Source organism: Stegodyphus dumicola, chromosome 12 (assembly GCF_044657685.1).
Source record: "Stegodyphus dumicola isolate Sdum_Otavi_A_Nest chromosome 12, ASM4465768v1".
NCBI lineage: Eukaryota > Metazoa > Arthropoda > Arachnida > Araneae > Eresidae > Stegodyphus > Stegodyphus dumicola.
The window spans coordinates 81,899,997-81,913,990 of NC_140779.1; the positions used below are offsets into that span (position 1 = coordinate 81,899,997).

At 29.3% G+C, this 13,994-nt stretch overlaps 1 protein-coding gene across 1 annotated transcript in view; it reads right to left on the bottom strand.

Moving 5' to 3' along the window:
- Positions 1 to 932: 932 nt before the first annotated feature.
- LOC118186887 (uncharacterized) overlaps positions 933 to 13,994 on the bottom strand; it is a 37,105-nt gene continuing 24,043 nt past the window's right edge. Inside the window, exons 2-3 of the mRNA XM_085806650.1 lie at positions 10,336 to 10,470; positions 933 to 4,590 (exon numbers count right to left, since the gene is read on the bottom strand). Of these exons, the coding sequence (XP_085662776.1) occupies positions 10,385 to 10,470 (86 nt within the window). The 3' untranslated portion in view covers positions 933 to 4,590; positions 10,336 to 10,384. The remainder of the gene's footprint in view (positions 4,591 to 10,335; positions 10,471 to 13,994) is intronic.

The window sequence follows — 13,994 nt, forward strand, 5'->3', positions numbered from 1 at the left end:
GTACAAGGAAGTCATGTGGTGTACACATCAGATTTTTTTCTAATGGTACCTTAGATGTGGAATAACTGATTATAAACAGTGCACGCTTTAATTCTTCATTTTTAGCCCAAATGGACAATTTGCCCCGAAGGGCTTTTAATTTCATTTTGGTATTTTGCGTTGATTCACTATAAACAGCGTTTTGCTTTTCAGATTGTTAATAATTAGGGCATTGCATTATATTTAAAGAAATTAAATAACGAAGAATATGCATGAATGTAAGCATATTTTTTGCATTGTGAAAAAAAATGACGGTACCTAAAGACATGAAATTTTGAATAACGCAATCCTCCACCCGAACACGGGCACCTGGACGCCCAAATTTGGAATTTGTTTTATTTATCTATTTCATATTTTATAAACATTTAACGAATTTTTGAGTAACACACTCAAGTATTTCAAAGCCAGCAAAGGGAACACTGTAAGAAAAAAAAAATATTTTCATCCCTAGCGCGCAAGACTGTGTATTGGAAATTCTAAAGCTATGCTGCTTTTAAATATTTTGTAATATTGCTTTTGAATTGAATTTTATGGTTTAAGCGCGAAGGACATGATATTTAAAAAATAAAGTTAACACACAAAAACGTTAAAAGAATGCTCCTTGGGCGTAATATAAAATCTGCAAGTTTTGAGATTTTATTTATTTATTCATTTATTTTAAATATTTCTCTTCAAAGTATTCTCTAACGCTAGGCTACATAAAGCACGCTATTCTTTAGTACGCAGGTAAGTAATTTAATTTATAGATAAAAAGATTAATGAATAATTTAGAGATAATAACAAATTAATGAACATACAAGTAAAATGTTAACGTATTTAGTTTATTATTTTCCTCACAGGAGGCAAATGCAAATGAAAAGATATGTCAACACAAATTAAAAAAAAGATACAAGTTTGAATAGATATCAAATTTTATTTACAATAATTATCAAACTACAATAAAATCCAATTAAAATGCCAAGCACTGATCCATAAATAAATCTTTAGCTATATACAAAATGCATATATAAAATGTTGAAAAATTACGCGGAAAAAAAGTAAAAAACTAGATACAAAATTTTTATCTTAAGGGCCTTAAAATATCTTCATATAAATCACCGGTTATATGCAATTACAAATGGAAATAATATATACACACACACACAAATGAAGGAAAATCAAGTACTACAATAAATATAAAATAAACAAATCACCGTATTTATTTGCATTATATTTTTCTCACTTCCACTCCTAATCTGAATCTGCAGTTTAAATAAACTCTCAAGTTTACAACTTCGAATGAAAACAAAGTTTACAACTTCGAATGAAAACAATTTAAATATTTAAGTCTGTAAGGTGTTAATATTTAACCCAGTTTTCATACATTTAACTTACTAATTCGTTTATTCTCAACTTTTTGTAATTTACGCCACATGGAAATAAACAAACGATAAAAATATTTTTATTGCTTGTCCTGAAAACAGCATTTAAATATAAATTTACGTTGCAGTGCAAGAAATTTTTTCTGAGTTTTTATCTAAAATATTTACTGAAATTTCTCAAACATTAGTTCCACTCTGCAATCTGAATTTTCTTTAGATTGCATTTTTATGATGAAGCAAACTAAACAAATAAATACGGTAATCATTTTGTGGCTCAGTCTGAACTAATACGGAAATTTTAACAAATAATTTCCTTTAAAAAGAGCACAATTTAAAAATGCACTCCTTTCAGACACGATACAGGAAAGCGATTTAAATAAAAAATTACACTTTTATGTATGAATGAAGAAATGCAATACATGAAAAACACACAAATAAATAAACTTTTGCAATGATGTTTAATATTCACAGCAAAGAAACTGAAGTCTATAAATTAATTACATTTCAAAAGACATTTACAATGAAAAATAAATTAACACAACCTACAATATATAAATTTCTATAATACAAAAATCTAGTTTTTGAAACTGACTTCACCGATAATTTTATAAACACACGAAATATGTGAATTAAATATAAATAATAAATTAAGGAAAAAAATAACAGAGATACCTAAATTTCAAAACACATTCCTACGCATTAAATAAATAAATAATCAAGGCAATATACCTCCCCCCAATAGACCAGAGTTTGAAATTTAGCAAAAGTACAGCTGACAATAAAAAAATTAGGTACCTCTTACAATGAACAAATAAACACAATGAAAGATAAATACAGGATTAGATTCAGACCTGGTTCTCACGCTTAAGCATATTTTTACACGTTATTATGGGCAACACTACAGATATATTACGTTTTGTATAAATCATATATCTTTCTTTCAGTAATTATGTTTAAGGTTTCTGTCACCCATCTGGAATTTATAAAAAGGTTAAATTAAAAATTATTCAAAATTTTACGAATTTATATGTGATATTTGGTTGATGCACACACATCTTAAAAACGCCAAACAATTATTATTTTATCTCTACTTCTGTACGATATAAGTAAATTAATACTTAAAATAATTATGTAAGTGTATTTTTCCGTTTATTCGTTTCTTAAAACAAAGATATACATCTGACATTTAATTTTTTAACTACATTAAGATGCAATGAATTTGAAAGCGTAAAAGCGATAAAAAATTTAATTTCAGGAATTAAAATTATTTCTAAACAAACAAATTTAGAATGAAAAAGGAATAGTTGAATGCATAATATCTCATACAATAAGATTAGAAATAGATTTAGAAACAGGTAATCTAATTACGTATGAAAGATCATTTACACCATGGGAAAAAATTAATCTGCCTATTTTAAACATAAAATGGATAAAACCTACTTTATTATGCATCGAAAAATTTGTTTTCAAAATACCTTTCCGGTGACTATGTAAATCATGGTTCACCGTATTAAGAGACAAAACGGATTTTGGATGACGTCATTACGCCTATGCGTGAAAATGTGCGCACACAACCAAGTCTGCTGAGACCTTTATCCCAAGTTAACAGATGTTAAAGCAAGAAAGTTAAACCGATTGGTGGGCCACTTTACCCTTTGTTCATTGCACTGCTGTCCCGTAGCTTTGATTCACTCAAGAGTTTCTGTTGCACTTGCCCCGATTTATCATTTCAAAAATTAATATAAATATACAATGGTATTAGAAAGCTTTAGTCTTCCTGGACGCTACAAGCAAATCTCGAACCTCGTATTTATAAGTGTTAGTCTAACCTTGTATTATTAATATTTCATCTAACAAGCAAAATTACATATTTGGCTACCATATATCCTGTAATAAAATAAGACTTCTTCCAGTATCATAAAGCTTTAATTTCAGTAAAGTTGTAGAAACAATTTTACAATACTGCTAAATCAAAATGAATTAGGAATGAAAAGAATCTCCAACATTGTTGAATCAGTAGGAGTTATGTAATTTGCATTTATAATATCAGTAATATTACTGAGTATGATATTAATAGATGCAATATATATAACAATAATAGTTATGTCAACAACTATTATTATTATATATTTCCCTCATTACATCGCATTATTAATTATTAATAATTATATAACATTCACGTAAGTTTAGACATACAAAATTCTCTTAAATTTTATAATGCATAAAAATGAACATTAGTATGCATTTTTTTCAAATATTTTAATGAAAGTAATACAAATTTAGTATCTGCAATGAAAGTTTTACACGTGATATGTACGTAGTAAAATGAAAAATTACATGTAACATTGTAGCAGGGAAAGCTACTTTATTTTTATGCTGAGAAAAAAGAATAATAAAGTACTACTACAATAAGTGTAATAACTATTTAGAAGAAAATTTAAATTTAAAAAGTTTAGAAATAAAATTTTCTCATGTAAATTTTTAATTTCTTATTTTACTTCATTCTATTTTGTTTACTTATTTCTTATTTATCTCATTCTATTTTGTTTGTTTATTTTTTCTTTTATGACACGCTTGCAACGTCCTTAAATTAATTTTAATGTTCTTGTATTTTACATTTAAAAATGAAAATTAAATATACATAAATAACCAAGCCTCACTATTAATATGTAAATACTTAAGAGTCCGAATTAAAAATGAGCAAATACGAGTAAAAGTATTTTAATTTACAAATTTTGAGGAACGTTAAGGTAAAAAGTAATTTATTTGTCCACGCCAAAAACAAAGCTACACAAGCTATTTTTTACACTATTATATACAAAAATACTTCTGCATTAAAAAATAAAGCTTTCGTAAAAATTCGAAGCAGACATAGACATATTAAAAGCCCCTTAGAAAATGTAATAGATTCAAGTGCAATATTATTATAATAAATTCTTTCACAAAGTAAATAAACAATTAATATACAACAGATCTAGGTCATAAATAATAAATAGTTTCTTTGATCATCCATAGTTAATATATTTGGATGAAACAGGTACACATCAAATACTGAACTTGTAGTAGGGTGGGAAAAGGTAAGTGAAAGATGTACAACACTCTACAACAAATAAATATATGGATTCATATATTTTCATTTTATTCTCTCAGGCGCGTAACGTCCGTCGTAGATAGAACTATGTTCTATAATCTGAAAGAAAAAAGGACAAAAAGTAAGTATTCAAGTTCATCGAAGAGTATAGAATATAATGATACTTTCCCACTACTAGCAAACTCTTAGAAAAATTTCATTGCCAACTGCGAAAAGTTGCCTAATGCGGTATCAGTCGAAAGCAAAATTCGCAAAAAGTTGTTCTGAAGATTTCCAATACACAGACAATAAAAAGTGTTTGCTTTTTTAACATTAGTTAATTCAAAGAAATGATTAAAACAATTCAATATATATATATTATATATACACTTCTTTTATCTTTTTTATATTGAGATATTTATACTAATATTATTTTTTACACATATATATATATAAATAGTGAGCTACTTATTAGTCTAAGCATAACTTAGTAACAAAAGATAGAGAGAATGTTTAACAGGCACAGCATTTTTCAGAATTGTTTCGCGGCTTTTTGAAGGGCTACTACTACTGGGAAAGCAAACAAAAGTTTGCACTAAATATATACATGATCATATATACCTTTATGTTAGCATAATTCTAGTAATCTATTTTTATTTTATATATATTCATTTTCACAAAGCACATTGTCTATTTTTGACGTAAAATACATCTTTAGAGAAATAATTCCAATTTTCGTTTCACAGTCCACTACATGTTACAGTGGAATGTCCACTACATTAGTTTGTCCAATACATGTGTGAAAAACACATGTACTAGACAAACTAATGTACACTGCTCAAAAAAAAAAAAAAAAAAAAAAAGGGACAGTCCTATATCTTCCGATCTACTGGGGCGATTCACGAAATTCAAATTGCGTTCTTCATGTCTCGAAAGCGCGACTTAGGATATATATTAGATTTATATATAGCACTATTCTAACATAGGTATTTTAACACAAAATCGGACTTTTTCTGAAATAACATACCAATTTTTTTACATATTTCGATTCTACGACTCAAATTACGCCTAAATATGAAATTTTGTAAAATTTGGAGAGAAATTTACGGAGAAATTCACAAATTTATGTTGGCACTTTTTTGTCAGTTTTCGCCAAGAATATTTCACTTGGCGAACTTCTTAATATATGGCAACCTAGTTTCCTTTCCCACGAAAGGAAAAAAAGTCACCATCGTTCCTTTTTTCCAAATAATATTCTTTATATATTTTTAATTATAACTTATTATTTTAAGTAATTTTTTCTTTTTCGAATTTCATTTTAATTGTTTAAGTTGCACGTTTTTTTTTTTTTTTTTTTTTTTTTTTTTTCCCGAATAACTGTTTTAAAAATTTCTATTTACCTATTCGAACTGCGTAAATAAAGGTGCAGCGTTTATTTTTTTTAAATAGTTTTCTTTATATATATTTTTCGTCAGAGTTATTATTTTAGGTAATTTTTAAATTTTTATACTTTTATTTTAATTGTTCGTGTTGCATTGTCTCTTCAGATAATTGTTTTAAAATTTTCTATTTATTTCTTCGAACTGAGCATTTTAAATATATTTATTAATATCAATTTTCCAGAATTTGATTTTATTTATTTGAACTGCGTTTCTTTCGGAAGAATACTTTGTAACCCAGACTACGATGAGTTTGAAAACTGCATACTATATTAAAGGAGAAAATACAGTAAAGCACAGTTTTACACGCCTTTCAATGTTCCGTTCAGAAAAGATATATATAAATAAGAGAGATGTATAACCGACATTTTAACTTAGGATGACTTGCATACACTGCTTTAAACAGTTTTATCATTGTGCCCATTGCTTTACACAATTTTATCCTACATTTGGTTTCTTAAAATGTTATTCATATTTTAGTCAAATATTTTATTTTTGAAGTCGCAAGAATCAAATATCATAACATTGAAAAGTTTTAAATTTAAAAAAAAAAAAAAAAAAATACTAAATTTGACGAAAAAATTTATTTTTCTTCTCTTTTTCTTTAAGCATTCTGAAAGTATATTAAAAAGTATCCAACTTTTCGAAACATTTTGGTATTTCTGACAATCATTTTAAATAAAGCTATCGCTTTCCATTTCATAAAAGCCCACAAATGGCCGAGCGGTAAAGACGCTGATCACTGGTAGTTCGGTCTGAGGTTCGAATCCCGCGAACAGGCTGGTTGCATGGGTGTTTTCGTGGTTTTCCCGATGTGTAACGTGTATACGAGCCAGTTTGCCTTAGAAAGTCCTCCACGAAGGCATCCCTCCCTTTAGGCAGATAGCCCTCGTGTGCTTTGCCATAATTAAATAATCCAATCCAATCCTTAATTAAATATAATTGATTTGTAACTTCTACTAGAACTGACGTTAAGAATTGAAGTGAAAATAAATAATATCGTGTGCAATCTTGATTAATATAAAATTAAAAATATCTGCACAGAAAAATATTTGCATTCAGACAGAAAGTTTTTTGAAATATTTGCAATTACTTTATAAGAAGGATTTATTAATAACCGTAATAATTACTTATTATATTACTGATGATTAGGAATCAGTTCTTGACAATTACATTCTAAATTAGAATTTTAAGAATTATTAGAATTTTAAATCAGAATAATGAAAATACGCTACTCACAAAAATACATTTTAGGATAAAAAATGAGTTGATTTTTTATGTTTTAAAACTTCTTGAATTCATTTAATAAACATCGTATCCTCGTTGTTAATTGAATTCAGAATGTTGGGTGTCGTTTATATAATTATTCTTACTTGTCCACGGAATCTGCTGACTTATCCAGCGATTAAGTAGCTGCAGATCATTTCTACATAACCATTGAACTTCCATTAATTCAGTTTCTAGAGGGTTGTATATTTATATCATAATTTGACTTTTATAAAAATGATTATTCTAAATCTTATGTTTCTATAAAAATATACTATGCTTTAAAAATATGGATGATAGTACCAGCTGCTCTTTCAGCCACTTCAAAAGCATCAGTTTGTTTAGAAATAAATTGTGCAGTTAATGTCATAAAATTCAAATAAACATCAAACGAAAATTCTCAGTTTTAGACAATTCGATTTAATCGAAGTAAAGTAGCAGACGATAAAACGCCGAAGGTAAAAATTCACTCATACAAAAATTTACTCTTATTTAAAAAAAAAAAAAAAAAAAAAAAAAAATAGAGAGAAATTAAAAAAAATATTAAAAAAAAAATCTGAAATGTTTCAGATTTTAAATTACGTCCAAAGGGGCGTTTTTTAACATTTTGTGTGTTACCTTTCTTTATTAAATATCATGTTCCTCGCACTTAAACCATAAGATCCAGTGCAACAGCAATATCGCAAAATAGTTTTAAAACGAGCATATCTTTAGAATTTCCGATACAGAGACTCACGCTCTGGAGATAAAAAATGTTTTTTCTGCACAACGTTGCCACTGCTCGCTTTGAAATCTTTGAGTTTGTTAATCAAAAATTCGTCAAAGTTTTAAAAAATAGGAAATCGATCATAAAACAAATTTCAAATTTGGTCTTCCACATGCTCATATTCGTTGGAGGATTACGTTATTCAAAATTCGATGACTCTATGTACCGTTATTTTATGACAATGTGAGAAATATACATACATTTACGCAGATTTTCATTATTTAATTTCTTCTATTCTAATGCAGGACTCTAACATTTTATGGCAACAGTTTGAAAAGTGAACCGACATTTATCCGTCCGACGCAAAATGCCAAAACGAAACTAATAGTCCTTCGGAATTCAAATCCCTTTGGACTAAAAAAATTTATTTATAAAAATAGCTTTTCATATAGTATTAATAATTATTTATTATGCATCATTGAGGGAAAAAATGTCATATAATTAATTCTCCGTAAAATTTTACTTGAAATTTAAGCTTAAAAATAGCTGTGGCAATACAGTGTAACAAAAATCCATAGACCACATTTGGCGTTATTATCGCTCAAAAAAAGATGCCAAATTTCAAAACGCGAAAATATGTAAATTTGTGTATATCTTAGAAAATTTTGAATAAAAAAGTCTAATTTTTTGCGGATATGCTTAAAAATACACCTACTTTAAGATGATGGTAAAAATTTTATAGGTTATAATTCAAAAGTTTTTTCGAAAAATTTATAAAAATTATTTAAAAATAGAAATTTAAAAAATAAAACACAAAAAATGGGTAAATTTTATTTGGAATGAACCTAAATTTCGAAATGTGAGAGAAAAAATCAAAAAGGTTTAATAAAAAAAGAGAGATAAATAAATATTTGCCAAATTCAATTAACATTGAGGAGCTAAAATTTTGAGAGCTAATATTTCCAAAACTACTCGTACGATTTTTACAAAACTTGGTATTCTGGCATAATTGGAGTCGTAGAATCGAAATATGTAAAAAAATTGGTATGTTATTCCAGAAAAAGTCCGATTTTGTGTCAAAATACCTATGTTAGAATAGTGCTATATATAAATCTAATATATATCCTAAGTCGCGCTTTCGAGACATGAATAACGCAATTTGAATTTCGTGAATCGCCCCAGTAGAACGGGAGATATAGCACTGTCCCATTTTTTTTTTTTTTGAGCAGTGTACATTAAGCGTGTGCATTTTTGGCAACTAAATTAAAGGAAACAATGTAATTTTAATTTCCGAAACCTACACAAGCTATGCTTTTATGATAATTATTTTAAACGAATGATGATATTTTCAATTTGAACTAGGAAATAATTTACCTATCTAAACCTTCCAAATTGTACGTTAATAAATATTTTCTTTTCGATCATACAAAACCTGCAGAAAGAATGTCATTGAAAGAGCCTCCGTATGAAAAAAATATATAAATACATTCATGCCGGACGGATATTCTGCGCTTTAAATTCCTTACATTGGCAAAGTGCATGCGAGACCCTTTGGAAACATACTTTCCCTCAATATCTAAAGAAATGGCTTCGAACTGATATTCAATATAAGTATGAAGATGACTTGCATCATGTGCACTCGTTTTATTTTGTAATGAATTTGAGTAAGTGAAGAAATGACAATTATAGTATTCTCTTAGAAGTAAGCGAGCGAAAGTTCTTGAAGTTTTCAATAGTTTCATCACACTGTAGAACATAGTCATTAGTTCTTATTCTGAAATTCTAACTAGCTCCCGTTATTTCCACTCCATGGTAGACAGTTTTATCCGTCGAAAACGTTTTATCCAAGTGATACCGAAGTGTCTAACTCAGAATATCCGATGAATCCCCAAACCAATATCGTGAGTCCGTCTCTGCACTTCAATCCCATGAATTCCAAACAGCTACAAACGTTTTGCAACAGTAATCTTCTTCCCACTCTCAGTGGCTTTTAACAGGTCCTCGATTTTTGCATTTCTGAGGTTTTCCTGACCTTCTTTGGGCTTACAGTTCTCTCTCTTATGATTACGGAAATCGCTGAAACCAGAACTGATTTTCTGTTCTGATGGAAGGACTGCCATATGGCCACATACCCTACTACTTACTTCTGCTGCAATGTGTTCCAGATCGTACTCATACAAAAGTTAATGCTACTTCTGGACTTCCATTTTTTCTTATCACTTAAAAATAACGCGCAGTACTTGTTACCAACGTCATTTATTAGACAAGTCCACTGGCTGCTACTACACAATTAACACAAGGAACACATTTCGACGATCAAAATAGTTACCACATAGAATCACATTCACATTCTATTACCACATTGGAATCCACATAAACGTTTTTACACCTCAATATGTTATTTGATCAACTAAAATCATATTTGGTTAATTAAGAATGAGTTGTTTAACATACCTTGCGAAGCTAATTCTTCGCTTTTTTACTGTACAGGGTCCTTGGTTTTTCATGTGGAAGACCGCCGTTTAGTCTTCGATTGCGATATCACCGAATCCTTAAGGCTTCCGGACGATTTTCTTTTCCGCATAAAATCTGTAAAGCACAAAGGAAAAATACAGTTAAATGAAAATGAAACATTGTCTACTTATACGTAAAAGGAAATCTGACGTAACAATATATGCAATACTTTATATTTAAATATAAAAGTTATAAATTAATAAATGGTTCGATAAAAGTCACAAAAATAATAAAATGAATTTTAATAAATATGACATGCTTAACAACTTATTAACAAAATTTACGATTTATAAGTGCGAAATGTGCGGTAACGAAGATACAAAAGGAAACATCAGAATCCACTACCATTATGTAGCCTCATTTTCAAATACAAGATATGTGACGTAAATATCTCTCTTAGTCGATAATAAAAGGCGAATTTATTTTAGCGTTTACAGCAACGTTTCTTAATCTTTTTGATAAGTGGAACCCTTTTTAATATCCACTTTTATCTTAGAACCCTGGTTTACTTCAATAGGGTTGTTTTTTAAGGCAACATTCTATAAACTGTTGAGAATTATTTTAAATAAATTAAGTATTTATTTGCAATAGCACTTAAAGCAATTTCAAAATTAACCCTAAAGTTCTTAGAATAAGTATCTAAACAGAACTTTTAAGTTTAAATTTTAACGAGTAGCACTGCTTTTTACTGTCGCAGATCTACTTAATATTAAGATTTGCGAATAAAAGTTAAATCATGTTCGGCATTCTATATTCAAGTATAAGAGATCCCCCCTGAATTTTTAAAACTGGAGAATTCTGTGTATTTCTAGATCTTTGGGAATCCCCATGTGTAGTGATCAATAAAGAAATGAACCGGGCATCACCGATAGCTGTATTGGAGCTGATTTCCCAGCGCGGCTGCGGCAGAATACAAAAAAACTGTTCCCGACGCCACCGTCAGAATTTCGCGCGACGTGAGAATATCGCATTTGCTGTCTATATATATTTTTAATGTTATGGGGGGTGAATGAAGTTTCGTGGAACCCTTGAGTGAGTTGCAATCGAACCCTGACAGTTTAAGAAACGTTGCTTTAGAGGGAAGCTTGGTTTGGTTTAGTTTATTTTAAAGTATGGCAAAGTATTCATGAGCTATCTGCCTAAGGATAGGGATGCCTTCGTGGAGGACTTTCTAACAGAAACTGGCTTGTATATACGTGACACATGTATAAAACCACGAAAACGCTCATTAAGCCAGCCCGTTCACCTGGAATCGAACTTAAGTCGGAACTAATAATGTTCAGCGAATTTACCAATCGGCCGCTGGTGGGCCTGGTTAATAGTTTTTTAAGTACGACTTTTATAAGAATAACAGAAATTGATCTTTGATGGCTAGACTAGTTAAAGGGAGCTGATTGCCTCCTTTAGCTAAACAAACATGAGAAAACACTTTAGGGGATGAAAACACAGGACGGATATTACTACTGCTGATCTGATTAGCCAATTTATTTTTTAAATAATCATTTAATTTTTAAAATAGAGAAAATGGTAGGTAGCTATTTTAATCAAACTGGATTTCAAACAGGGTAGGGATAAAAGTACTAACTTCCACCATTAAGTTTTCTCATTTACAAGCAGATAAAATAACAAAAAACAAAAAAAAAAAAAAAAAAAAAGTCAGAGTAATCAATTAAAATCTAACTTTCCCTTCAGTTGCAAGACAAAATTTAAATTTATTATGCCAATTTCTGTAGTAAAAATGTTCCTCACCATACTCTAATTATGAGAGCTTTAACAATTCTAGAACTAACGAATATTTACTTTATGTGACATTCAAGAGAAATTATAAAATAAGGAAACAATTGCCACCTGCTTTTAAAAAACGAAACCTGACAACAAAACTTCACAAGTGCGAAACCGATTTCCATTTCTTAATCACAAATTATTTTTGCACTAATTACATAGCGAAATTTACATAGCGAAAAAGATCTAACCGTCAAACTTTCTAAAATATGCTCATTCATCAAAATTGTTTGAAACTGTCCACAATCTATTATTATTCGTAATTCATTCGATGTAACATTCTTTGAATCAATCCTGAAGAATATATTAAAAAACGGAAAAGTCACATATTCGCAGTATGAATATGGAAAAGGATTTGCATTTAGAACATAAAATCAACAATTCCTTAATGTATAAATTACTTCTTTATTAGTTATTTACTCCACGTGGCAGCAAAATCGCCACGCGCTCTCACAGCGGGATTAACAGCAAAAAATGATAACCCTTCCTACTCCTATTTGCAACGAATGTTCTGTAAAGATCAAAGTGCGAAAATCAATTCTTTTTTCTCTCAAAAAATCTAGTGGCCTTCAAAGGACAAGTAAAAAGTCAAATAACTCTCATTTATTCTCCAAGCAGCTTACATATTAGGATAAAAATATTTAAAAAAATATTCTATGACTGTTTTCGAGCAACGATTTTAAAGTGATCTCCTTTTATTTCCCAAATATAAATAATATCCTAACTTTTTTCTACTCTCAAGGCAAAATAAATTCAATATTTCTTTAAAAATTTCGTTGTCACTAACACTTAATAATATTTTGCTTTGTATTTAAAGATTTCTGTTATTTGCGTTAAGTTTATGGAACTACAGAATTTCATACAGATTAAGAAGGAACTCTCATTTCACGGTTTCCTCAGTGCCCTTAGCATATAACTTATTTCATCATACTTAAAAGACTGACTTACGAATCCCAATTTGGGTAATCCTTCTAAAATCTACGATGTACTCTAAACAAATTTTACAATTATTTTAAAAAATATAAATTTTGATAATTTTCATGGAACAGAATAACCATGTTATGCGAGCAGGCATTCTTATAAAAACTAATCTATTTATCATTATTATCTCTCGTTTATTTGCTGTGAACAAACCCATAAAGTGTATTCAAAATATTTTCGAAACTTAAAGAGAATATATAGAAATTTTCACCCTCTTCACACACATGCACACACTCAACAAAAAGAACAAACTCACATTATCAAGAAATACACAGAATACAATAAAAGTTTGAACTTCTCACGTTCATTGCAGCATAATACGTTACAATGTTCTCATGTAGCGCCTTCATCTTTAATTCAACGGTCAAGCCCCAATTGATGATCCCTCGAATATCCCCCCCCCGACAGAGCACCTCATCTGCAACTCCTCACCATCCATCACTGTTCGTTTCGCTCTGCCAATCAAGCAACGCCAAATTTTACCCTCCCATCTACACACTAGAATCCCATAATCCTGGTGAGCTGACTTGAACACTATTGGAAAGTACACTAGAGACTTTTCATTCTTAACATCGCTTCCCCGCTTCTTTTCTTTTTAAAAAAAAATGCTTGACAATGGAAAGGGATTTAAAATTTAGTAAATTATTCATTTGAATGCAAGAAAACATAACATAATGGGTTCTCACTATTTCAATCAAATGAGTCTTTGACATGATAGGCTTCTTTTATTAACAAATAACTCAAAGATTATTCGAAAGAAAATGATCATCGATACAGCGAGAATTTTAAATTCGCAAACATTAAAATATGAGTTTTTTTAGTCCAAAGGGGCTTTG